The sequence below is a fragment of the Chaetodon trifascialis genome, chromosome 15 (assembly GCF_039877785.1).
Source record: "Chaetodon trifascialis isolate fChaTrf1 chromosome 15, fChaTrf1.hap1, whole genome shotgun sequence".
NCBI classification, from domain to species: Eukaryota; Metazoa; Chordata; class Actinopteri; order Chaetodontiformes; family Chaetodontidae; genus Chaetodon; species Chaetodon trifascialis.
In genome coordinates, this window is record NC_092070.1 from 20,918,220 (window position 1) to 20,941,685 (window position 23,466).

General features: G+C 48.0%; 2 protein-coding genes across 4 annotated transcripts; one reads left to right on the forward strand and one right to left on the reverse strand.

Annotated features, from left to right (window-relative positions):
- The first annotated feature begins 1,085 nt into the window (after window positions 1-1,085).
- Window positions 1,086-5,559, forward strand: LOC139342886 (endoplasmic reticulum protein SC65-like). Of its 2 annotated transcripts, XM_070980163.1 has the most exons (7): window positions 1,086-1,634; window positions 2,620-2,769; window positions 2,845-3,016; window positions 3,100-3,228; window positions 3,303-3,448; window positions 3,896-3,979; window positions 4,995-5,559. In XM_070980163.1, exons 1-7 carry the CDS (start codon window positions 1,191-1,193, stop codon window positions 5,142-5,144), a joined length of 1,275 nt encoding a protein of 424 aa, XP_070836264.1. In that variant the 5' UTR covers window positions 1,086-1,190; the 3' UTR covers window positions 5,145-5,559. The 2 variants fall into 2 exon arrangements, with proteins under 2 accessions (XP_070836264.1, XP_070836265.1); XM_070980164.1 differs by lacking the exons at window positions 3,896-3,979; window positions 4,995-5,559 and adding an exon at window positions 3,686-3,811 and having other exon boundaries at window positions 1,117-1,634.
- LOC139342885 (disintegrin and metalloproteinase domain-containing protein 11-like) lies at window positions 5,436-23,377 on the reverse strand. Of its 2 annotated transcripts, XM_070980160.1 has the most exons (26): window positions 22,736-23,377; window positions 21,844-22,034; window positions 18,968-19,044; window positions 18,526-18,592; window positions 16,834-16,916; window positions 16,641-16,704; window positions 16,449-16,509; window positions 15,915-16,096; window positions 15,243-15,314; window positions 14,862-15,028; window positions 14,684-14,768; window positions 14,433-14,523; window positions 13,942-13,993; window positions 13,227-13,326; window positions 12,967-13,038; window positions 12,770-12,862; window positions 12,240-12,320; window positions 12,098-12,148; window positions 11,953-12,016; window positions 11,675-11,780; window positions 11,320-11,439; window positions 11,034-11,202; window positions 10,800-10,911; window positions 9,950-10,040; window positions 8,817-8,834; window positions 5,436-8,521 (listed from the first exon to the last, which is right to left on the reverse strand). In XM_070980160.1, exons 1-26 carry the CDS (start codon window positions 22,794-22,796, stop codon window positions 8,506-8,508), a joined length of 2,346 nt encoding a protein of 781 aa, XP_070836261.1. In that variant the 5' UTR covers window positions 22,797-23,377; the 3' UTR covers window positions 5,436-8,505. The 2 variants fall into 2 exon arrangements, with proteins under 2 accessions (XP_070836261.1, XP_070836262.1); XM_070980161.1 differs by lacking the exons at window positions 5,436-8,521; window positions 8,817-8,834; window positions 9,950-10,040 and adding an exon at window positions 10,349-10,459 and having other exon boundaries at window positions 22,736-23,227.
- Window positions 23,378-23,466: the final 89 nt, after the last annotated feature.

The following is a 23,466-nucleotide window of genomic DNA, read 5'->3' on the forward strand; positions in this document are numbered from 1 at the left end:
GATTTTGAAGACCCGTGTCTCAGCTTGTCAGTTTGCCTGGAATGTAGATATAAATCTTAAGCTGGAAATACAAGACCCCTTCACACCCCTATTCAGACATGTTTGATTAATACATTAACTGCATGCACTTTGAGAGCTGGAAGGAAAATGGATCAAATTCTTAAAAGATATAAAACAATAAGATCCCTGTTAATATGTAAATTTTTGGATCGTGGGTCTGTTGGGTGTTATGACCCTGCAAAGCTCTGAGGAAAGCTGGACCCTTTTCCTCTTCTTGAGGTCCAGACTCAGACTGTGACGTCTGTGTCAAGTGGGCAAGAGTTACCACGTTTTATACCGGAAGCTCGTACTTCTTTCTTCAATGTAAATGTCAAGAGTCGCGTTTGCGCAACTGATTAATTTTCTTGTAATTTAGACTTTTTGGTACGTGAAAAATGCTCAAAATTGTCAATTCAAGACGTGTATTAATCTTGTGTGCAGTCAAAAAACTCTAATTCCATGAGTATAATATAAAATAAAAACAAACAAAAAAAGCTCATCCAGGTATATTTGAACCTGAATTGTGCAAATCTTGGCTCTTTTTTATTTATTTATTTTTTTTTATTTTTTAATCATTTACCACTTTATTTTTGCACGTTGGCGTGAATTTCTTTTTGCTCACAGAAATCTTGCTTGAGATAATACAGCACAGTTAACATGTGCATATGTTTGCTGAACGTGTGCAAGCCTTTTATCATCACCACAGGATTTGGGCTGTCTGTAGCACAGCTCAAAACAATCACTTTGGGAAAGACATGATGATCCCTGTGACTAATTTCATGCAAGTTTTTTGAGTTTCACTCTAACTCGGTCAACATGTTATTACAGAAAAATTCAAAAACCTGCATTAGATCAATGATGGAGGGTAGAAAACGTCACTGCTTTGAAGGATGCCTGACTGTAGCATTAGACATCTAATGAAATGAAGTAAATGGCTCTTCCCTCAAAATAAATAAGTGTACAAATCGCGCAGCTCAATTGGACTTTTATTTTGAAAGTTTTGCCCAGAAGCTCTCGTTTTCAGCCTCCAGCTTTACGCGGTTTTCACAGCCTACGTGCAGACAGACATGAGCGTTCCCTGGTAAAGAAAGAGGAAGTTTCTCGACTCCATTCAAAACAAGCTCAGTCTCCCGCTGGAGCCGGTGGAGGTCATGATGCTCCTGAAAAGCTTGTGTCTGGCCTTCCTCCTTCCGGCCCTGGTGGAGGCTCAGTACGAGAAGTACAGCTTTAGAAGTTTCCCCCAGAAGGACATCATGCCGCTGGACTCCACGTACGGCTACGCGCTGGAGCAGTACGCGGCGCAGAACTGGGCAGAGAGCATCAAGTTCCTGGAGCTCAGCCTGCGGCTCCACCGGCTGCTGCGGGACAGCGAGGCTTTCTGCAGCCGCAACTGCAGCTCCGTCAGCCGGGACAACGACACCCTGTTCGCCGACGGCACCCTGCGCGTCGTGCGCCACATCCTGCTGAGGGCTGCGTGCCTGAAAAAGTGCAAAGCGGGGTTTCCAGTGTTCAACCTCGCGTACCCACGGAGGGATATACTGGAAACTTTCGAGAAACGGACACCGTATCGGTACATTCAGTATGCGCACTACCAGGTGAGAGCAGAGGCTTCGTGTGTCGCTCTGTAGGCCTTTACGTCCAAATACTGATGTTACGCCAAAACAACTTGATGCGAGATTATGAGTCTAAACTACAGAGAGTCTCTAAAGTGAATCTCACAGAAACGTGAAGTTACTGCGGGTGATCTAAGTGCGTTTTGACCGTTCAAAACTCTGGAGTGTGCGTAATAACACATCAGGATTAGCGTAACTGTGCGTAACGGGCGTAAAAACCCAACAAAAGTCGTCTCCTTTCCCTCGGTTTGACTCACAGTCGGAGAGGTGTGCGCTTTGGTTCCCTGCTGCTTTGTTGCGCCCTCCTGCCGACCGAGCAGGAGTTGAGCATGTGCCACGTCTCTTCCAGTGTTCCCCTCAAACAATCCCCCGATTCTTCCCTTTGAGTCGGCGAGCCGATGAGGACGAGGGTTGCTTACAGAGGCAAAAAGACTGACCTCACTTTTAAAACTGTGCGCTTTGATCTCCAGGTGATCTCCATGTGGGAACATTTAATTCTGTTGGTGTCTGAACAGCCACCATTAGAAGCCTGAGGTGTTACTGACGCCACAACAAAGCTGAGACCTTTATTTTGGAGGAGTGTGTAGTTTTGTTTCCTAACCAGTCTGATGAAAGGTGAACCAAAGCTCCGCCTGGTGATCAAACATTCCTCTGTATCATTAAACATGCTAATAATCAGACGAACATGGCTTTGATTTTATCCTCTTCTTGTGACAGAAGGTGGTTTTTCAGCGTTTTTAATCCATTCAGTTCATCCTTTTGTGTCATCATCTCCTATTTTTTCACATTTCTGCACTCAGCACCACATCAGTTTTCCAACAATGCATCATCTGTGATCCACATCTGTTAGTAGCTGTTGGTGCAAAGGGGTCAAAGGTCATGTTATCCAGTGAATAGTGGTAACAGCCCCTCATTCCAGAGAGAGAGATGGAAATGCCGTCCACTCAAGCCTTCTGTTCTTCCTCAGCTTAACAACCTGGAGAAGGCCGTGGCGGCGGCGCACACCTTCCTGAAGAAGAACCCCACCGACCCCCATCTGACCAAGAACATGAACTACTACAAGACGCTGTTCGACGTGGAGGAGTACCTCATCGACCACGAGGAGCAGCCGTACGAAGTGCGTAGGTCACCTCCGTCACCCTGATCCGAGTTAAAGGCGCGTTGAGCTCTAATCGCTCTCTTTGCCACGCAGAGCGTTTTCCTGAAGAGCGTGACGCTTTACAACAGCGGAGACTTCAGCAGCAGCGCCCGGAACATGGAGCAGGCCATCACGCGCTACTTTGAAGTGTACAACGACTGCTTGGTGGGCTGCGAGGGCGCCTACGAGATCCTGGAGTTCAAAGACTTCTACCCCACCCTGGCAGGTAAGAGGAGGACGCCTTCGGTTCAGCTTTGAGTGAGACCGCGATGAGTCTGTTTCATGGCCGCTCTCTCCCTCCTCCCTCAGATCTCTTCACGGATGCGCTGAAATGTAAGGTCAGATGCGAAGAGCAGCTGACGCCCAGCGTCGGAGGCTTCGTCGTGGAGAAGTTCGTAGCCACCATGTATCACTACCTCCAGTTTTCCTATTATAAAAGTAAGATCTGTGACAAACACACCTGGATTCGTGCTCTTGAGTCTGCGCGGCGTTAACGTGTGTGTCCTTCACAGTGAACGACGTGAAGAACGCCGCTCCGTGCGCGGCCAGTTACATGCTGTTCGACCACAAGGACCAGGTGATGCAGCAAAATGTAGCGTACTATCGCTTCTACCGGGAGCAGTGGGGACTCGAGGACGGCGACTTTCAGCCTCGGCCTGTGAGTGAAACACACACCTCAAACGTCTGGCACTTCCAGGACTTTGGTGCTTGCACCAGTGGCTCAGCTGATGTCGTTTGGGTTGTTTGGAGGCTGCAGAAAGTTCACACTGGCTGCACTTAATCAAAGCAGCAGCATAAAACGTCTTGGCGTGAACACTGACACAGTCTCAGGGTGGCAATTAGAAAGCCAGATCTCTCATAAAGAGTGGTTTTCTATCTTTTTCGCTCAGTGTAGAGTTGGCGGCAGATGCAGAGCTGGACTGACCCATAAACATCTGTGCCCTCTGAAGGCAACGCCGTAAAGGCTTTAAGGTTTCCAAACTGAGAGGCATAAACAGCAGTAAACAAAAGGACACCAGGCCGGAGGAGTCGCTCGGCGTCGAGCTGTAAACTGTTAGAAGCTGACTTGTTCTCGACCGCCGCTGATGTCACGTTTGTTTTTCAGGAGGCTCTGAGGTATTTTAACGAGACAAACAAGCAGAAGGAGATGCTGGAGTTTGCACTGAACTACCTACAAACAGACGATGAGGTATGTTGCTACTGTGTAGTTCCTCTTGTTCCACCGAGGAGGTCATGTTTTTGGTTTGTTTGTTTGTCAGAAGGATTCAGGAGAAACTGCTGGTCTGATTTCCATGAAACTTGGTGGAAGGGTGCAGCAGAGGGCGAGAAAGGACCCGTTCAATTCTGGAGCGGTTGCACATGTGCACTCAAATTATTTTTTGCCTGCATTAAGCATTTTGCCCTGGTGGAATAATGCAATACATGTTAAAATCCAGTAGATGGCAGTAAAGTTTAGTAGTGACGAAACATAGCCGATAGCCGCAGAAATACGATGAATCTGCTCAATAGAAAAATGACACATCCTCGACAGGTTAGAGAAGCAGCTCACCCAAACTACAGACATGTTTTTTACCAACGCCCTGCTGTGTTATCTGTCTTTGCTGATGCATTTTTCAGATACAAAATTCCATCCATGAGCTCGGGTGGCAGCAGAGGCGGACATCTGAAAACCAGATAAAACCCAAACATGACTGGACGGGTGCCGAAATGTGAACTGTGTTTTTGTGATTTGACACTTTAAAAACAGCTAACAGCTGGCGAAAGTACAAATTTACAGAAGCTAGGCAAAATATTCCAAAACACAGGTTTTTACTTTGAAGGAGTGAAGCGTCAAGCTGAAGTTGAAGTTATGGAAAAGGGAGGAGAAGAAAAAATGTCTGGAAGGGAGAGAGAGCAGGGATGAAGGCGGCGGAAGGGCGAGCAGGAGGGGGGCTGCGTTTTCCGCCAGCAGCGTGTGGTATGTGGCTGGGAGGTGTCGGCCGCTGAGACTGCGCCACATCCATTTAACTCAGGTCAGCCCCTCCCAGCTCCACACACCGCCGGGCCCCAGAGGAGGGGACCGTGGGAGGCTTCGGGCTGAATTACAGGCTGCACAAGTGACATATTTATAGACAAAAGAAGGGAAAAGTTCAGGTTTTCCAGATAGAGTGGAAGTCAGTGAAGCGCTTGCCTGCTGTTGACTGAGCGTTCTGTCTTCCTTTCAGGACGTGGTGAGTCCAGAAGACGTGGCCGGCTCTCTGTCAGAGCACCCTGACGGTGAGTTTGAGGGCGTGGGAGACTACGAGGAGTCCTTCCTGGCCGACTGGTGGCAAGAACCCAAAACGAAGTGGGACACCGGAGAGACGGCCGACTGACATCTGCGCTGGGACGCTTCCTCGTCCAGCTCTGTCTCACCTCTCATGACAACACGCCAAAGGATGGTGACCTCCCTCCAGACAGACAGCATGAAGCCGAAGAGCAGAGCTCACACTCAGCTGTCTGCCTCCACCAGCTGAAGAATAAACAGACAAACTCATCCATCATGTTGATCAATCACAGATCGACATATTCTGTCTTGGCTGTCATCAGCCTGTTAAAACTCTTCTTTTCCTCACCAGTCTCGGCCTGTATGCCAGTAAATGTTCTGACTCCCACAGTTTTTATTTCCAGTTTTATTTAATGAAAGCTGAATGTGCTTTGGTTTGACGCAGGTGACCTTTAGCTTTTCTTATGCTGAGCGATTTCTGTTGTTATGCTAATTTGCTCATCATTAAAGTAATATTTTAATATACTTTTGTTTGTTTTTGTCACCTAATGTCCGCAGGGTCATCATAAAGGCAGCTTGACTGCAGGCCGCTGAAACCATTCATTGATCCCTTCTAGTTCTGATCATTTATGATGAAAAAGAGGCTGCAGGTTCCAGCTTCTCAAATGTGATTTGCTGCGTTTTTTTCTCTTTTCTATCATAAATTGAACAATCTTGGAGCTCATCTTGTATCATCTGATGACAGTTTAGCCTCTGGGGGCGACGGACAGTGTTTCCAGGCTTCTGGTGTGGCCAGCAGACATCAGGATATCGGGCCAAGGCTTCCTCTTCTGCCCACCGGTCATGTTTACAGTTTGATTAGCAACTTGACTCTCAAACTTGACATTTCCACTTCTCTATAAACCAACATCTGCATACAAATGCTATAAAAAAGCTGGGATGGGCTCTGAGATTGTGCTTTTTGCCAACGCTTTCTTCCTCTTTTACATCAAAGCCTGCTCGAATGTGATTGGTCAATTCTACTCGGACTAAACGCGGAAACCAGAAATCTTTGAAGACCGAAATCTTGTCCTTGCCAACAGATTCTGAATGCAGAATCTGTTTATAGAGATTATAAATGTGATTATTCCAAGTTTTAGACTGATATAATATCCAATTTGAAGATGTCAGTTTGGTTTGATTTTGACTAATAGGAGAAAAAAGTTACCTTAACTGGTAATAAAAGTCGGAGCATCAGGTTGTAGGACCGCATGAAAACAATTTGATGTATAGTTTTACTCTATTTTTACCCTTTAAATGCTGTTTATCTCATATCCACTGTAATTTAGCACAGAGATGATAGCTATTTCAGAATCAGACAAACAAAGCAGAACTGACCGTCTATTAAAACCATAAAAACATAAAGCAGGTGAGCGGCGAGATGTGAGAGCAGGAGGAGTGATTTCAAGTTTTAGTACTTTTATTTTCCTTCCATTTCAGTTCAACTACAAGCCTCAGTTCATTTCTGTCTTTTTGTCTCGATTCAAAAAGATAGTGTCTAAAAATATTGGATAAGATGCATCTTATTTTCTCTTTTTCTCCCCCCCAAACTTCAAAATCAAACAGATTGTACTTGATCCCCACTCTGTACATATTGTAGTAATAACAATAGTGCATCTGCCATAGTGCAAAGCTCAAATGTACCAAACTGACCTCATACACGCATACGGTTTCAGACGAGCTGCCTCCTGGACCCCAGACCAGATCTCTTTAATCTCATTTACAGCGGGGATCGTTACCTCTGGGCTGAGGCGTCGGCCCAGGGCTCAGAGCTATCAACAAATGTACAAAAGATTCATGACCTTCACGTGATAGCTGGAATGATAAGAGAGACACCAGACAGCCGGCTCAGCTGCGACGCCGCATTTAAAGATGCAGGGATGGAGATGTGGGTCATGTCGAGAGGCTGACAGCTGTGGGTTCGCTGAAACAGGAACGACTCGTATTTTAACATAGCTTTTAAATAAATCTTCATACAGTGCATTTAACATTCAGTATATCTTGCACATATTTACAAATAGGTGTGCATACAGTTGGCTAGTGCTCGTTTTTCTGTAGATACATGACATAAAAACTGTTGAATTCTTTATTAATGTGCTGCCTTTATGGTACCACGGCTGCAGCGCACAACAGTTTGTAGAAAGAGATGATTTTCTAGAGGTAAAAATCTGCCTATCTACCTGTGATAGGAGTGTTAAGGTGTACGTGGACACAACTGCCCCTAACACTAATGTAAACACCGTACATTCATCCTTTGAAAACCTCGTACATTCACTCGTGAACAGACGCACAGATTAAACCTCCTACGCGTACAAACTTTGGGCCTGAACGTAGCGAGCGCGCACACGGACGGATATCGTGGAATGTATGTTGGTCAGCCTGTGGTTGAAAACACGAAGTTACGGTCTCTGCTGCTTCAAAGTTCAGTGGTTTAAAATGATCCCAAAACCATTGTTACACCTAGCTTCCCTTTTTGCACCTGAAAACGTGTGTGTGTGTGTGTGTGTGTGTGTGTGTGTGTGTGTGTGTGTGTGTGTGTGTGTGTGTTTGGGTGCGAGGGGGGTGGGGGTGGCAGGTAGGATGCCTCAAGTTAAAACAACAAGTAACAATGAACATAAAGTCAGTTGTCAGTCTGGGCTCTGGCTGACTGGTTTTCAGCCATGTGATCATTCGTCCTCCCTCAGTCTCTCTTTGGAAAACATGCTAACGACGGTCCAGTACGGTTTCTTTTCACTTGTATCCAAGCGTCAGACTTTGCAGATTAAAAACACATAATTGTACGCTTGGAGATGCACCTAGTGAAGGCCTGGCCTCAGAGCTACTGCCTCGGGTCCTTCTCCTTCCAGAAAAGGGGACATTATTCAGCTCCTTTTCCATTATTCCAGCCCGTCTGAGTGCTAGTCCAACATTTAGCTGTGGACTCAGTTGGTGGCCAGTTTAGTTTTCTGTGCAGGCAGGCAGGCAGGCATTGGAAAGACATGTCTCTTATTAAATTGGTCCACCATTGATATGTTCTTCATCTGTCCAAGACATGAGAAAAGGAGGTACACAGACGCCGAAGCACATTCTTAGAGCCACCGGACTGGAGGAAGACCCTGGTGTCTCCCGCGGGGAGAGCCACCTGCTCGCTCTAGACGTGGCCCGGACGCAGTCCTCAGCGGGGTGTTGGCAGCAGCCACACGGGTATGATTTGGCTGGTATGGTGAGAGGAGCTCCACAGGCCCAGAGGAGGGCGGAGCCAGGCAGGAGGACAGACGAAAGGGGCGGACGGGAGCGTGGGGGACACGAGAATCGGAAGAGGTCTGGAGAGCTTTCGGGACAGGAGTGGAAGACTTTTTTTTGTTCCCCTCTTCTCCGATGTGGAAACGACACAGTGCGAGGAGGAAGACAGGAGTAGACAGGACACAGAGACAGAGAGACAGACAGGCATCTTATCCTCCTCCAGATCTGAAAGAGAAGAGAAAACAGATTTTTAGCGGCGAGGAAACAAACAGACTGTTGCAGATGAGACAGAAGATGGAGATGCTCGAGGAGGTGGAAGGAGCCTCTGCTTCACAGTGTTTAAGGGAAGTCAACGAGACTCTATGGGAGGACTGAAACAGGAAGCATTCAAGCAAAAGGAGGGGTGGGATGCATGGTGTGCATGGTCTGAGGGGTGAGCCGCTGAGGGAATCAGGGATGAGATGTTTTGTGATGCTTCTCCAACGACAACACATGTGATGATGGTCCTGCAAGGTTGTACCTTCCTCTCCGAATGTTCCTGCATCCCATGAGCACAGACCAGGAGAAAAGACAGAACGTCAAGACGAATCCAAGACAGCAGAAAAACCACAAACTAATGACTAGCAAGCTATTTTTAGAGGCATCTTATGAAGCTTAGAGTAGAAGTTTAAAGGGTAATTAAGCCAAACATGACGGCACATTAACAATTAATTAAAAACTAGCATAAACAGGCTTTAATGTGACATGTGGGCATAAAATCTTCAATCGCTGGCTTTCATGTTGGACTTGTGGACGTTGTTAGTTGTTAGATTTTAGTACAAAAACATGAATCAAACAGTGACTCATTCAATCCATTATTCATCCACAAGTCCTCTCCAAAATCTTCCTCGTTTGAGTGATGGCTTCACATGCAGCGGGTCTACAGTCGTCCTGGCGCCGACCCTCTCAGCCCCAAAGAGTCTGACAAGGCGCTGCACCAGGACCTATAACACCCGCATCCTGCTTACAGCTCATGCACGCATGCACATACACTTACCTCTGGCCCTGAAAGGACTGACAACGTGCTGGAGGTTATTAAAATGTTGGGCTTTTCATTTTCGGTCACTCGTGAATCTAACTGTGAGTAATGTGGGAGCAGTCCTTTCAGGTCAGAGCATAAGAGGTGAACAATAGCAAGCATGCACAGGTGGAACGTTGCAGAAGAAGCACTTCAGCGAGGGCGTTTGGGTTAGGATGCTGCCAGCAGGATAATGCAGGCTAAAAGAGCACCAAAGGTAAAAAACGTCTTGAAAAACGGGGGAATCTGCTGTCTCATAAACGGCTAACAAATCCAGTGGACTTGAGAGAAGTGCTGCAGATGTTCCTGGCAGATAAACATCTCAGTCCTGCCCTGTCGAGGGGGGGGGGGGGGTGGAAAGGTGCAGGATGGAGCTCAAGGTTGATTCATAACTCAATCAGAGAGAAGAAAACAACCGTTTCGGATGGATTTTAGCGGCAAAGTCGTTAGCACGCATTAGCACGGTCGAGCGCAGACCCGAGTCCCCATTTCCCCTCCCCTGCGTTGCATCTGTTTGAGAGGGGGGAGAGTGGCAGGGCCGGGGGTTCCTTTAGGTAGAAGCAGACAGGTACACAAAGGCATGCCAGAACTCTTACTTAAATCCCCATCCTGTTCCCCCTAGGACTATAGCTGCCAGGAGAATAGCACCTGCGATGGACCCTATTATGATATTGGTGCCACTGGGACCTGCGCAGAGGAAGGAGGAGGGAGGAAGGGTGCGGAGGAGGAGGAGGAGGAGGAGGAGGAAGGGGAGGAGGAGGGGGCAGAAACAAAACAACACCACTAAAAAACACACGTCAGAGGACAGCATCAACACCGTACATCAACGACATCAACTAGAGAGAGAGAGAGGAAGCAGATGATACCTGCAGACAGAGAGAGAGAGATGGAGGGAGGAAACCAGCACGTGGGGTGGAGGTGGGAGAACGGGCGGGTGAGCGAGGGAGGTCAGGGAGACAACAGTTACAAAAGAAAAAGGAGAGAGAGTTTCATTACTTTGTTCTCATTCCCACTCTCCTGCTCTTTCAGCCGGACACCCTCGTGCTCAGGGTGGCTTTTTTGGCCCTATGAGAGCAGCTGCTCTATTGCTCTGTGTCATTGGCAGACTGCAAGAAAGTAAGGAAGACACTTGAAGATGACAGTGCCTGCAAGACACACAGTACCACACGCGCACACACACACACTCGCATACAGTACGCGCTAAGTGTATCTAAACACACACACACACTCGTCCAACATTGAAACAGAAGGAAAACATCGTGCGGTCTAAATAACGATGGTCTCACAATGATCAGGTGAACTGCTCTTCGCGTTTGAGGACCAGATATTGTGCTCGGCTTCAGTACACAGAGAAGCTACAGCGACGATGGGCAGAGACTATGGGGGGGAGGGTATGAGAGGCAGACAGGAAAGAGAGAGATGGGCGGGTGGAGGGGGGCTATGGACCTTTCTTCTCTGGGCCCGTCGGGACCGTTGGCTCAGGGATGGGATCGAAGACGCTGCAGTCCTTCCCTGTGTAGTCCCTGTCGCAGATGCACTTCACCTCATTACTGCAGGTCTACAAGAGAGGAAGATGGAGATGAAGTGCAGCAGCAGCACGAGACGAGCAGAGAAAGAAAAAATCCTGCACGTCACCAAATCAGTGTTTGCTTTGAAGCTGTGAGTTCTGGATTTTTTTACCCCGTGGTCGGAACAGATCCGTCCAAAGTTGGACCCCGAACAGGTGCTGAGGTTGAACGCGGCCACAGGGAGGCAGCGTCGCTCCAAACACATCATGTTGGGACCGCAGGGAGTGCCGTCCTCCACGTAGCCCAGGTCCGAGCCGTCCTCCAGCAGAGCGTGGCCCCCTCTGAGGGAAGCATCCGAACATGTCAGACAGGTGAAGAGGCGAGACGTGCGGGGATGTGATACTCCAGTGTTCATTCTCTGTTAGTCGTAGCAGATCAGATGGATGTGACCCACTTACCTGCAGTCCAGGTACTTGTTCTGGTGGTAGAGGGTGAAGCTGGTCACCTCACCCTGCAGGTCTCCGAACTTTGGCTTCATGGTCACGTTGGCACAGAAGAGGAAGCCGCATAAAACATCCCTGAACAGGAAAAATAAAACAATATGTGGCCCAGAGGTGTAAGATATGCTTTGGGTGCACAGACTTAAACAGTAACTGCTTGATATTTCTCAAGAATAAAAGAAGCCAGCCTTGTCTTTTAAATTCAGCAAAGCCTCAAACCTTCTGCACCCTTTTTTGCACAAAAAGAGCAGAATAGAGTGAACACACTCTGATTCTTCTGGGATGACACTGTCCTCTGAATAACGTGACTCACGGCTTGTTGCACTGCAGCCAGCCCTGGCCTTCAGGACCTGGACCACAGTTGCCTTTCTCTGTCCCCTCAGCATTCAGCTTCTCATAACAAAACCTGTCCGCTGAATCTGGGAGCGCAAACAAAGACACAAATTGTCTGTCACGAAGAGACCGAGATCACAAAGCCAAGCACGAGTGTAGACGCGTTAATGTGTCCACACTCGCTCGTTGTGTAGACGCATTAATGTGATGACATGCCATATCATTTCCACGTGCAAGGCGCACGTGTTCTGTACTTACTATAACCCCAGAGACCCCTGCACTGTCCATCACGAGTCCTGCATCGTCCCCCATAACAGCGGCCCTGAGGACACGAGACAAGAATAATCAAGCGTGTGTCAGAGTGAGCTGCAGACTAGAAAACATGCAACAAACCAGCCCTCACCTGACTGCTGTCACAGATGTAGCCGTCCAGCTTGTGGACATTATGAGGACACTGCAAAAGAAGGAAAGCTCATCATGTTCTGGACACTCTGGCTTGGCTGACTTTGCAGTTTTTTGCCAGTGTTACACACGGTCGACTGTACCTGGCTGGAGTCTCCGGTGCACGTCTCTGGGATATCGCAGTCGTTCACAGCGTCTCGACATACCACGCCTCTCCGCTCGTACTACAGCCACAGCAGGAAGAGGCATCAGGCAAATGTTGGATAAGTCATACAAGTAATCATATTTCCGATGCATGTCAGTGCACCACACAGGCAGTCTGACTCACTCCCTCACTGTGCATTCATATCTTCTCCTAAGTAGTTTTTATGACCTGTATTTGGGGAAAAGTAGTCTACACTCACATATATATATTGGAGCAAACACCATGAATCCCTTGCCACTTAGATTAAGGCTGCAGGAGTTTAAATCTCAATGCACGCCAGCTTGAGGAGAAAGAAGCTTTTAATTTTTTTATTCTCTAGTTTGCAGCCCTAATTGTTCATAAGAAATCCCACCAGGCAAACATGTTCTAGCTCAGTCTTCTTGCATTGTTACATCACTTCTTTGTCTCATATAATTTATATTTTATACAGATTTAGTTCACTCCTTGTTGAATAGTAGCTGGACTTACCTTGCAGCCACTGCAGCACAGTCCGTTACTGCACATGGCATCATGGGTAAGGGTGCATTTTTTGCAGCAGGCTCCTCCACTGCGGGCGCACTCCTGCAGCCACGGACATGAAAACAAACCTTCAGCTCTGTTCCAGCAAACAACACACCCTCCGACGCTCAAACAGAGAGGCAGGAGGGGCGTAAGTGGATACTCACCACCTGGGATCCACAGTCACACTCCTCCCCTGGCTCCACAAAGCCGTTCCCACACTCCGGAGGGTCCAACAGCTGAGACAGACAGAGGAGGACATATATGAGCACATATATAAAGCGGGAGACAGATGGATGAGAGATGAAACGTGCCAGTGATACAGGAGACTGTTGGCTGGAAGTTCTGATGGAAGTTAGACTATAAGAATAATGAATCAGCCCATAATGAGTCGCACACACATCCTACATCGCCACATGGCCCTCACCTTGTTGGGCTTGTTGAAGAGGCAGCTCGCGCCCCCTTGGAGCAAGAACTGGATGTACTCATCGACACTGCAGCGAGAAAACTTTCTGGGCAGATAGTATCTGCATTCACACACACACAGACACACAGACACACAGACACACACACACACACACACACACACACACACACACACACACACACACAAGAAATCAATACCAGGACACGAGGAAAAAAATAAAATAAAAAACAGCACAACGCTTTTCTGCCAGTAAGGAATGCCAGATCCACTGTGGGTGTCTGCGCCACTTTGCAATCTGACAGAAATGTTACCATCTGTAGTAAGATATTACTCAAATGAATAATTGAAATCTGTATTGTTCCATCTGGTGAGGAGAGCCAAATCCTAATCACTCATACTGTATAGTAAATATTTCTAATTCGCTTTTTAATTCCTTCACAGTGGTCGACACGCCGATGCCTGATGTTTTAAATGTTTTTTAAATTTGCTTAAAGCATCGAGCGCAAGCTGGCTCGGCTCACTGAGGACCGAGTAAAAGTCGATGCATCCTTCTGTTACAGGTGTTTAATTGTCGAATTGAGTGAAATGAGCAGAACCAATCGCAGGTTCGAGGGAGAGTGAAACAGTCCCGCTGTCTGCTGTGAAATCCCAGCGGCAAGCGGAGAAGAGACACAGTTTACAGGTGTGTACAGCGCGCCGTGACGTGGATCTTTACCCCGTGTCCTCCATGATGCAGCCCAGCCAGGCATCCGGGCACCTGCAGTCTCCTGCGAAGAAGACAAGGAGGAAGAAGAGCACAGATGGAGAAAGGTGACGCTTCACGTACTGCAGCAAGAGAAAAAGACTCTTCTTAGACCTGACACCTTGTGTCAGAGGTATGGTGTGTGCACTGAGCGCTTGTCCTGGCATTGAATAATGGACCTGATGGCTGTTCAGCATTAATCACTGAGCCCATTGTTCCATGGCTGCCATGTCCTAACCACCCCCCCCTCCCCCCCCCCCGCGTCCAGCAGGTGACTAATCACCTAATGGAGACGTCTAATTAAGAAGCACTGCCGGACAGGCGTGCTAACACCCAGCGCTCCCTAACATCCCCCCCTGCACGGCCATCAATCCTATAACGTCCTCTGCCTCGATCGCTTTTTATTCAGTTCGGCCCTGGTTTTATAGTCTCTCTGTCATTCCCCCCGCAGCTTCCATCTTTACCTGCGGAGTTGCGAGCGTTGTTCCACCTCATGCCGATGTTCTGGCCGAGACTCTGGCACAAAGTGATGGCCATCGCGCCGACGTTCCCGTACTGGAACAGATACACAGAGAGTCCACACAGGACAGCGTTACTGTGAGGCGGACACTGATTAAACTCCAGCAGGTCACTTAGGTTGCACCAGCCGGGACCTCAGCCAGCCTGGCAACGAAATCCCTGTTGGAAAAACATAACGTTTTTAGATTTTCCTCACCTCGTTGATTCCCCCTCCCCTCGTTAGTGAGCACACTCCTCCTGTGTAGGCTGTCCCACTGCGGCTACTGTGAAACGTTCGCCCTCTGAAGTGCACAGGAAAGATGGCGTCACGTAAAACAAAAACCACAACTGGTATCCCATAAGCCTCATCTCTGTACTTATCGCAGCGCTCTTACGAGAAAAGATGGACGACGTCACTCTGCTCTCTGATGTTGTCCTTCCTGTATTTCATGAAGTTCTGCAGCGTTATCAATGGATCTTCCATGACTGGCATCATATTTTTAGAGGTCCAGGTCTCCATCGCAACCAGCACGATCCTCGTGTTCAGCTGCTCCTTGTAGATCTGCGGGACCAAAAAAAAAAAAAAAAAAAAAGTCGACTGCAGTGTTGGCGTGACACCTGTGCTGCAAACGCTCTGTGAATGGACGACTGTGTGCGATCTGGGATAAATCACTTCCACACACATGTACACACACACACGCATCTTGGCAGGTGGTGCTGTGTGTATGCAGAGTTTAGGCGGAGGAGGATTATAATCCCGCAAACAAAGCTCTTACCGCATCTGCCATGTTGACCACTGCTTTGGCAAAGTTCTTGGTTTGGCTGCTGGAGCGACGCAGCTGTACAAACTGTAGAGACACAGATGGCGTAAGAGACGGATTATAGTCGCACACACACAAAATTATACTGCTGTACTTGTAAGGATCCTGACATAAGGCGTAAGGTTATATGAATACTTCACTCCTTTAATGAATGACTTCATGATAACTTGTAATTCAAACCACACAGGCTGAAAGGTGGACGCGATGCTCGTTTGCTATTTGCAACCATTTTCTAGCTTTTGCTTTACCTCCGGCTGTATTTCGTCTGGACTCCTTTCAGCTTCCAATCAACATCTGCGCATTTATACCTCTGAGGGCAGTTTTCACACTCTAATGATGAAATTAGCACTCTGCCTGTGTGGCCTTTGTCAGCTTCGCAGGCCCACAATAATAGCAGCTATTATGCGGCTGCAAGTATTTAGTGTAGTATTTAATGGCAGTCAGGTGATGCTCATTTTTAACTTCTAGCACCCCAAACGTAACCTTAATTTTCATGAGCCCACATTTGCCAGACCTGCAAACATGAAAACAACCAGGTTTTGCTGGTAGATCCATTCTCTATTTCTCTGGGCGACAAAGACCAGCAGCCTCTGGGTAATTAGCAGGAAAACAGTGCTTTTAACTCACCATTTCGTTGTCGTTGACCACCATCAACTCAATATATTTGGTCTCAGTCTGGACAGAGGGCTTGCGAACGAACCTCTTGGATCGCCTCAGCCCCGCAGACACCTGCTGCTCCCTCGTTTGGTCCGGTCTGTCCTCATCGCCTTCACCTCCTCTGCTCTCCCACTCGCTGTCCTCTGTACAGTCTGGACACAGAGACAAGCGGAGCTGCAGGCAGTTAGAGCAGCATGACTTCTGTCTTCTCGCACAAGGTGCAGTCAAACATTATGGCTCCTAATCAAAGAAAGCTCTGTCGGTAATTATCACCCCGTCTGAATTAACTAAAAATTACATCCCATTCAATTATCACATTGATTTGTCCTCTAACACTCGGTGTGAAGATTTCCGAGTGGTGAAGTTTTATTGGACAGTAACATAAGCAGCGTCCACAGGAGTAACACTTATTTTGAAATGAATGAAAAGTCTTACTGAGTCTTAAAGGGAGTGAGTGTTATTCTGTGAGTGTTAATAGTTTATGCTTTAAATGCACTTTTGTACCTGAGCATTCAGGGGAAAGCCTGATATCAGGCATCCTGCGGATTACGTGAGCACCATCATCCTGTAACAGAATCCACCCAAACGACATTAGAAAACATTAGCACCCAGCAGCACCCAAATCAGCATCCAGACTCCACGCAATTCTCCATGAAAAACATTCACTAATTCCCTCTATAATTACCAACAATTCACCTGATTGCTTGTGTTGTGAGTGGGCTCAATCCCGTAAGAGAAGAAGCCATCAGAGAACATGCCGCTAGGAGCCGACCACAAGAGGAAGACGGGCGGAAAAGGACAGAAAATAACAATGAAGCGTTATTCTGTGTGCAGACATTGGAAGCGTAGCCTGATCTGCATGCAAAGAAAGGCTGACTGTCAGGCTCACCACAGGCCGTGGCAGGTGGACAGAGCTGCCCAGGACTCCGGTATGCCTCTTAACCTTCCCTGGTAGTAGCAGTGCTCCCCTCCCTGTGGACACAATGCACCACTGTTTCATCACACGACCTCTGCTGACACACTTCAGGCTTTTATACTTCACTGGGTGTCGTGGAAGGTCACCTCTGAGGAAAAACCTCACGCAGCCTCTGCATGTGCGTCTCCCCTCTCCTACTTTTTCCCGCTATTCCGTTTATGGCACAGTTTGTGACCTACTTGTGTCCTCCACCCTGCTATGCTTCACTGACGGTAGAGGTGGAGGTAGACCCTTGACGAGGATCTCTTGAATAAATCAACACTCATGCTGCCCACACAGCTAGATGTGAGAATTTAACGTTGGACGACTGCACGGTGGGCAGGCTGCAACTGAAAACCACGAGATGAGAGTAAAGAAGGAATTGTGCTCTGCTCTTTCGTGCCCTTATAATAACCTTGACTTCGCCTCCAGCTGACTCAAAAGTGGGTGCACGGCTTCACCAGGTCACAGCGAGCGGGGATGAAAGGTGAGAACAACGAGAAACGCTGGGTCAGCTGGATCAAACTCAGCTCAGCTCAGCAGGGCGGGCGAGCGACGCCTGAGTGCTCTGAATGGAAATAAAAGCGCTCTGACGACACAGATCGGTCTGGTGACGCGCTGCCCTGAATGCGTCGCACCTGCCGCCTCCAGCAGCAGCATCAGAGGCGTCACGTGAGGCCTCCATCCAGCTGAGCCACAATCTGGCCTGACTACGGGTCTCCGTCCCCGGCCCTGCCGGCCTCCTCTCCCTCCCGCCACTCCCCAGCTCCTCCCCAGTGCCAAAGCGCCTTGCCTTTGTATTAACTGGCGTTTTGCTGCTCACACGCCATCCTCCTCTCTCTCCTCCTTCCCTCCCTCTCGGTCTTCTTTCATCCTCTCGGCTGCCAAGAACTTAATGACACCGCTGAGCTAACTCGTTGCTATGGAAACAGGATCGTGATTGGTCGGGAGGACTGAGGGAGAGTTTGGGATGATTGTGGGTGCGGACATGGAGTGCTGGTTTGGTGGGTGGGTGGGTGATGGTTGGGGGGGGTGTTTAAGGCTTTCATCCATTTTCCTGTTATCTCTTAATTCTCTCTCTGCGCTCCTGCTTTGACACTGCAGGCATCCGCTGGCTTTTTTTCTTGACCACTTGAGAAAGGCCACAGCCGAGAGGCACGCATGCGCACTGCTCGCGGGCGAACCCACGTATGTGGAGCACAGTAACGTGTAGTCTTAATAGCTACACGGTAGCCTATTTTTGATGCACGCATGCACGTTCCATAAATAGATAAAACTGGAGGCTGGGATCAAACTGGAAAAAAAACTTCAACGAAACAGCACAATCACACAGAAAATCAGCCAAACAAAAAGCTTTACGTTTCTAAAAAGAGGCTGTGATCAAACAGATCTGCATTAGATGGAAATGAGACATAGGAGTTGTGTTGCATAATGAGTTCTGGGCCATGCGAGGCTGACAAACTTGTGCAAAATGTGACGAAGTCTCACTTTCTAGAGCAAAACAACCAAATGCTGCACTGCCGCTCTGGTCACCTCATTAATATGCTGCCTTCTGTATGCCAAAAGACAAGTTCACTCATTAAAATCCTGCCAGTACACATCCCCACCCCAGGAGAACAGGCTCACCACAGACTGTGAGGGTCTGCCGTCCTGGTTAAAGTGCCGTTCCACATATTCTGACGATAGGAGGTGACTGCAAAGAGAGGACAGACACCATGAGTATCTCTGACAGCACTACCTCGATCACCCTGTAATCAAAACTGTTCTTATCAGGGATATTTTTCCGCCTCTTGCCGGTCCCTTAAATGCATCTCACAAAGAATAAGTGACCGTATTAACTTGTGTTAATAGAATCAGTGGGAGCTCATAAAAATGCAGCAGCGTGTGTCTGTGTGTGCGTGCCACATTGGTATTCCCCATCTTGTCGTGTAACACAATAGAGGCGGTAAGTGCATTTGCTTAAGTGCGGGGAAATGCTAATGAGAACAGCTGCAGTAAATTAAGAGCACCTACTGATACAAGCATGCAAAGAAAGGCAGATCTGATGATCCTGGACAGCAATACTAACTGGTTCAGCTCCAGGTCCAGAGTGAAGGTCCGTCCGAAGGCTTCCACTTGGAAACAGCTCTGGGCCAAGTGGACGGGCTGAAAACAACAACAACAACAACAACAGAGAGACAGATTTGACAGTAGGTAAATTGAAGTGTAACAAAACAATTGTGGTTGAGCGTGTCGCGCTGTAAAAGAGTGATTCTGAAAAAGTCCCATGAATAATTCAGCGGAATCAATACTGCGTGCGCTCTAAAAGCGTCTCAGCAGCTGAAATATTATGATTGATAAAGTCTCCATTGATCGACACTGGCAGCCAGCATTCAGGCAGGCATGACTGCGGAGAGCGACTGCTGTTTAAGAGCTAAGCCGGGATGCTGCGGTAAAGATGGATGGAGAGGGGCTCGACCAAAGGCGAGGAAGAGCAAGAGGAGGAGGAGAAAACTTTACTGGCATGGGCTATATGCAGCGATGCAGTGCCGATGCCCCTGATGAAAAGCTACCAGAGCTGAGGAGGTGAGGAGACAGCAGGGCCAGGAGAGAGAGAGAGAGAGAGAGAGAGAGAGAGAGAGAGAGAGAGAGGGAAATGTACTGCAGACTAAACAGTGCGTCTCTTCAGCAGCTCTGACTGTGCCAGCGTGGCTTTGATCTCAGTCTGGAGGAACCAGGCTGCAGTGAATCACCGGGCTTTTACAATAACATGCATCACTATTCAGGCATTATTCCCTCCAGTGAGTACGGACAGCAGATTTCTTACTACTGTCTTGGAGAGGCTGAGTCCATCGATGCTCTGTCTGTACAGTAACGCTGCTCCACCGCTTGACTTAGGCTGCATTTTTGCTCTGGTCAATTCACGTGAGGCGGCCTACAAACCGGTTTCCCGCACGGTCACATTTACCAGCTGGAGCTTTGATTATTTAGTATGAAATTCATGCAAAATTTTGCAGAATCATACTGATGCCAAAACATGTGCTGGCTTCTTTATATCAAACAACAAACTGACAGTTTTATTAGTGAGTGCTTTTCTTCATGACTTTATCCTTAAAGTTGTTTCTCATGACATGAGAAACTGAGGCGATTAATTAACCATCAAAATCACCATCCTGAGGCAGCAAATGAACATCAGCCTTAAGTTCTTAAATAAGTGCTATTGAATGTTTCTGCAAACCATGAATATGTTTCTGTTTTCTTTACATTTCACTTTTCAATTTTATGTTGTGACAACACTGTTTTAAGGCCTGGTTAAGTTTAATATTAACAAAAAACACTTGGTTAGGGTTGGAAAATATCAGGTTTTGATCTAAAATACCAGATTTTGTAGCCACAAACAAGGCTTGAGCAGCAGTCTGCTGCCTGCTTGCCGGCCGTTTTGGCTAGTTGTCCTCCTGATGGGAAAAAGCTCATGTCCAGAACCAGAAATCTGAACTGCACCACTTTGATACCTGTTGTACAAACACTGATATGATACTTATGAAACGTACAAATTTAATGTATCTGAGAAATGTTCATTCTGCGTAGTACTGTGCAGTATTTATGCAAAAACCTGAAAAACACTCATCTTATAATTTGTCTTTCAGCACAATTTGACACAGAAAAAGATCACAGCAGATGAAACAGCAGGACCAAAGCAGTGAGGCAACAACGCTGCCTCACCTATTTTCAGTGCAGTGTGATCTGACAGGAGAGAAAGCAAACGCTCATCTCATCTCCTGCTGCTCCTAAATTTATGATGACCCTCATTCCTGCGTCTTAAATATTCTAAAAACAAAACACAGCAGGAATAAATAAGTACAGCAGCTGAAACAGGGACTTCTGAAGCCTCGTCTGCTCGAGCAGTGTCACTGTTTGCATCTCATGAATGTGTGTTACAGCGCTCATATGGCATCAGTTTGTCCTCCGGGGGTAACGATATTCATCTTAACTACGGGCTTCAAACATGTGACCGCGTGTGTGTGCAAGGCCCCTAATGGACCCTCTCCTAACAGTTATGTGAATTACATCAAATCAGCATGGCAGGAGGAGTGTGTGTGTGTGTGTGTGTGTGTGTGTGTGTGTGTGTGTGTGTGTGTGTGTGTGTGTGTGTGTGTGCTCAAGCCTCTTGGACCATGCAGCACTTCTCACACAGGCCTGTTTCATAATTAATGGGGACACACTTCAACACACCATTGAATAATGAAGAAGTCGGGGGCTCAGCTCGGCAGCAGGATGATCGGACAGGATGAGCGAGTGTTTCGGGGGGGAGACGAGGACCACCACAAACGCACATGCAAACATTTAAAAGGGTTCTTGATAAACGCACTCCAATGATACAAAGCATTTAGTCTCAGAACTTGTTGCCAGATGTTACGGCTTGAGTTTAGGCAGGAGTAAATGTCTCTAAAACGACGGCTTGTCCGTCGTGGTTTCATCCGGCTGGTGTTACTTCACTGTGGACATTGGAAGGGATTTTCAGTGACTAACTGGGTCAAAATCTCAAGGAGCGGCGACTGCTGCAAAGATACCACCCTGCACTGTCATCCCTGTGTGGCAGGAGCCGCGTGAGCAGCAGAGAGCTGAGTGCTGCACTGGAAAAATGATGAGGTTCCCAACAGTCTGTCAAGGTACTGTCACACCCATACAGCATATGCCCACGCAGACTTCCTACAGCTCCACCAGTACTGAATCTTCTTGCACGCTGAGCACTAGACTTAGAATGGGTTTCCCGAACTTACTGATCTGCACATTAAGACAACAACTTCATACATGATTTTGGTCCAGAAAAAAGCAATTCTCACACCTAATTGGGGGACTCCTGAGAGGTCCCCTGAGCGTCCCTGCCCCCCAAATTAAGAGCACCGAGCTGAGAACAGAGTGATCAAATCTGAAAATAAACAGAATTGGGGGGCTATAACTCACCGAGGTCTCCCCGGTGTTGTTCTTCACCCTGGTATCCAGGTGGTCATGAGCCATTTCCTCCTCCGACTCGATCTGCTGCACCAGCCGCTTCGGATAGGTGACCTGAGTGGCATCGTCCCCGCTGTCGGGCTGCTCTGCCGGGGTGAACCAGTCCCACATGCCTCCATCCTGCACCGGGCTCCTGTCTGTACCTGCATGTAGCACAACAGGGACACTCACCATGGGCCCGCTGGGTGTGCAGAAGGCTGCCTAAACTGTGCCTGGCAGTGGTGTAGTAAGCAAAGCGAATGAGAGCAATATATTTTTAATGAGTCACATTGTATGAGCATTCAGATCAGTGTTGTTTTCTGCAAGCTGATGCTTTGGTGACCTAATTTATCACACTGACCAGTCAATCACGTTTCATCAGTCCTCGCAGATTCTAAGAAATTTAGCGGGCATAACGAGGCATTGATAGAAAATAATGAATGTATTAATATATAATGGCTCTATAGTAGACTGACGCCCATGCTGACATCTGCTCTGGGCCTTTATATCTTAAAAATTCAGCAATCATCAATCGAGCTGTAAAACACATGGCCTTGGTGATTGACAAGCTCTATAATTATGCTTTTGGATGTTTATTGGGTCAAACACCGCTGGAAAGGGGCACGTTGCATAGAGGCAATGGGGCTGCGATGGAAATGTGTTGATGCAGCAAATCTACCGCATCGGAGAGTGCTCTCACGCCAGTGGGCTGGTTGGCACCGAGACCCCGTTACAACACAACCTACACTGAGAAAAGTGCTGGTGCAAGGGGAAAAATCGTGGATGCAAAGGAAACAAAAAAGGGTGCGCTTCATCCAAAAACCCCTCTCTCTCTTTCCTCTCTCTCTCTCTCTCTCTCTCTTACCTGAGACTGCAAGCCTCTCGCCCACTGCAGCAAAGACCGTGAAGCACCACACCGCCAGCATGATCTTCACATATTCCCCCGGATTACAGCATCGAGAGCCGCAAAATGTCACGAACCCGGCGACGGAGGGGAGGGAGAAGACCAAAAAAAAAAAAAACAAAACGCACCGCAGAAATGATGGCGAAGCTCGAAAGGGAATCTGCTAAACATCTGATGATGCGCGTCCTCTCATCTCTCCCCCTCTCTCTCTCTCCCTCTCGCCCTCTCAGCTCCGGCCAACGCCGCTGTTGAGAATTTGGATTTGCATTGCCAATCAGAATGATAAAAAACAAATCATAATCTATAGGCCAAATGGCGGAGATGATCGATACAGGCAGTGAGATTGATCAGTGAGGAAATAGTGAGGGACGGATGAGTGCGCACCGCCAAGGCACAGCTCCGCAAGGCTGCGCGGGCGCGTATGGGTGTATGGACGAGGCTGTATGTGTGCGTATATGCGAATCTGCGGTATGCGGAAACGAAGGGACGGGAAGAGCGAGGAGAATGCATTGGGTCTGCGGCGAGGAGGACACGTGGGACCGTGGTACCCTCCCTCATCCCGAGCAGACTCCCCCCCTCCCGTTGCCATGCAGCTCCGTGTGCAGGGAGAGGATGCGACAGCGCGGCTGCTGAGGCGCACGGCCGGAGAAAAGCCTTGAAAGGGATCGGGGTTTAGCACTTGACTCGTGTTC

Coding starts and splice junctions, on each gene's coding strand:
- LOC139342885 (XM_070980160.1), bottom strand. CDS start 22,796: ATGCTGGCGGTGTGGTGCTTCACGGTCTTTGCTGCAGTGGGCGAGAGG. Junction 12,863..12,966: donor GTGACTGTGGATCCCAGGTG/GTGAGTATCCAC, acceptor CCGTGGCTGCAG/GAGTGCGCCCGCAGTGGAGG. Junction 12,017..12,097: donor ACATCTGTGACAGCAGTCAG/GTGAGGGCTGGT, acceptor TCGTGTCCTCAG/GGCCGCTGTTATGGGGGACG.
- LOC139342886 (XM_070980163.1), top strand. CDS start 1,191: ATGATGCTCCTGAAAAGCTTGTGTCTGGCCTTCCTCCTTCCGGCCCTG. Junction 1,635..2,619: donor TTCAGTATGCGCACTACCAG/GTGAGAGCAGAG, acceptor GTTCTTCCTCAG/CTTAACAACCTGGAGAAGGC. Junction 3,229..3,302: donor CCAGTTTTCCTATTATAAAA/GTAAGATCTGTG, acceptor TGTCCTTCACAG/TGAACGACGTGAAGAACGCC.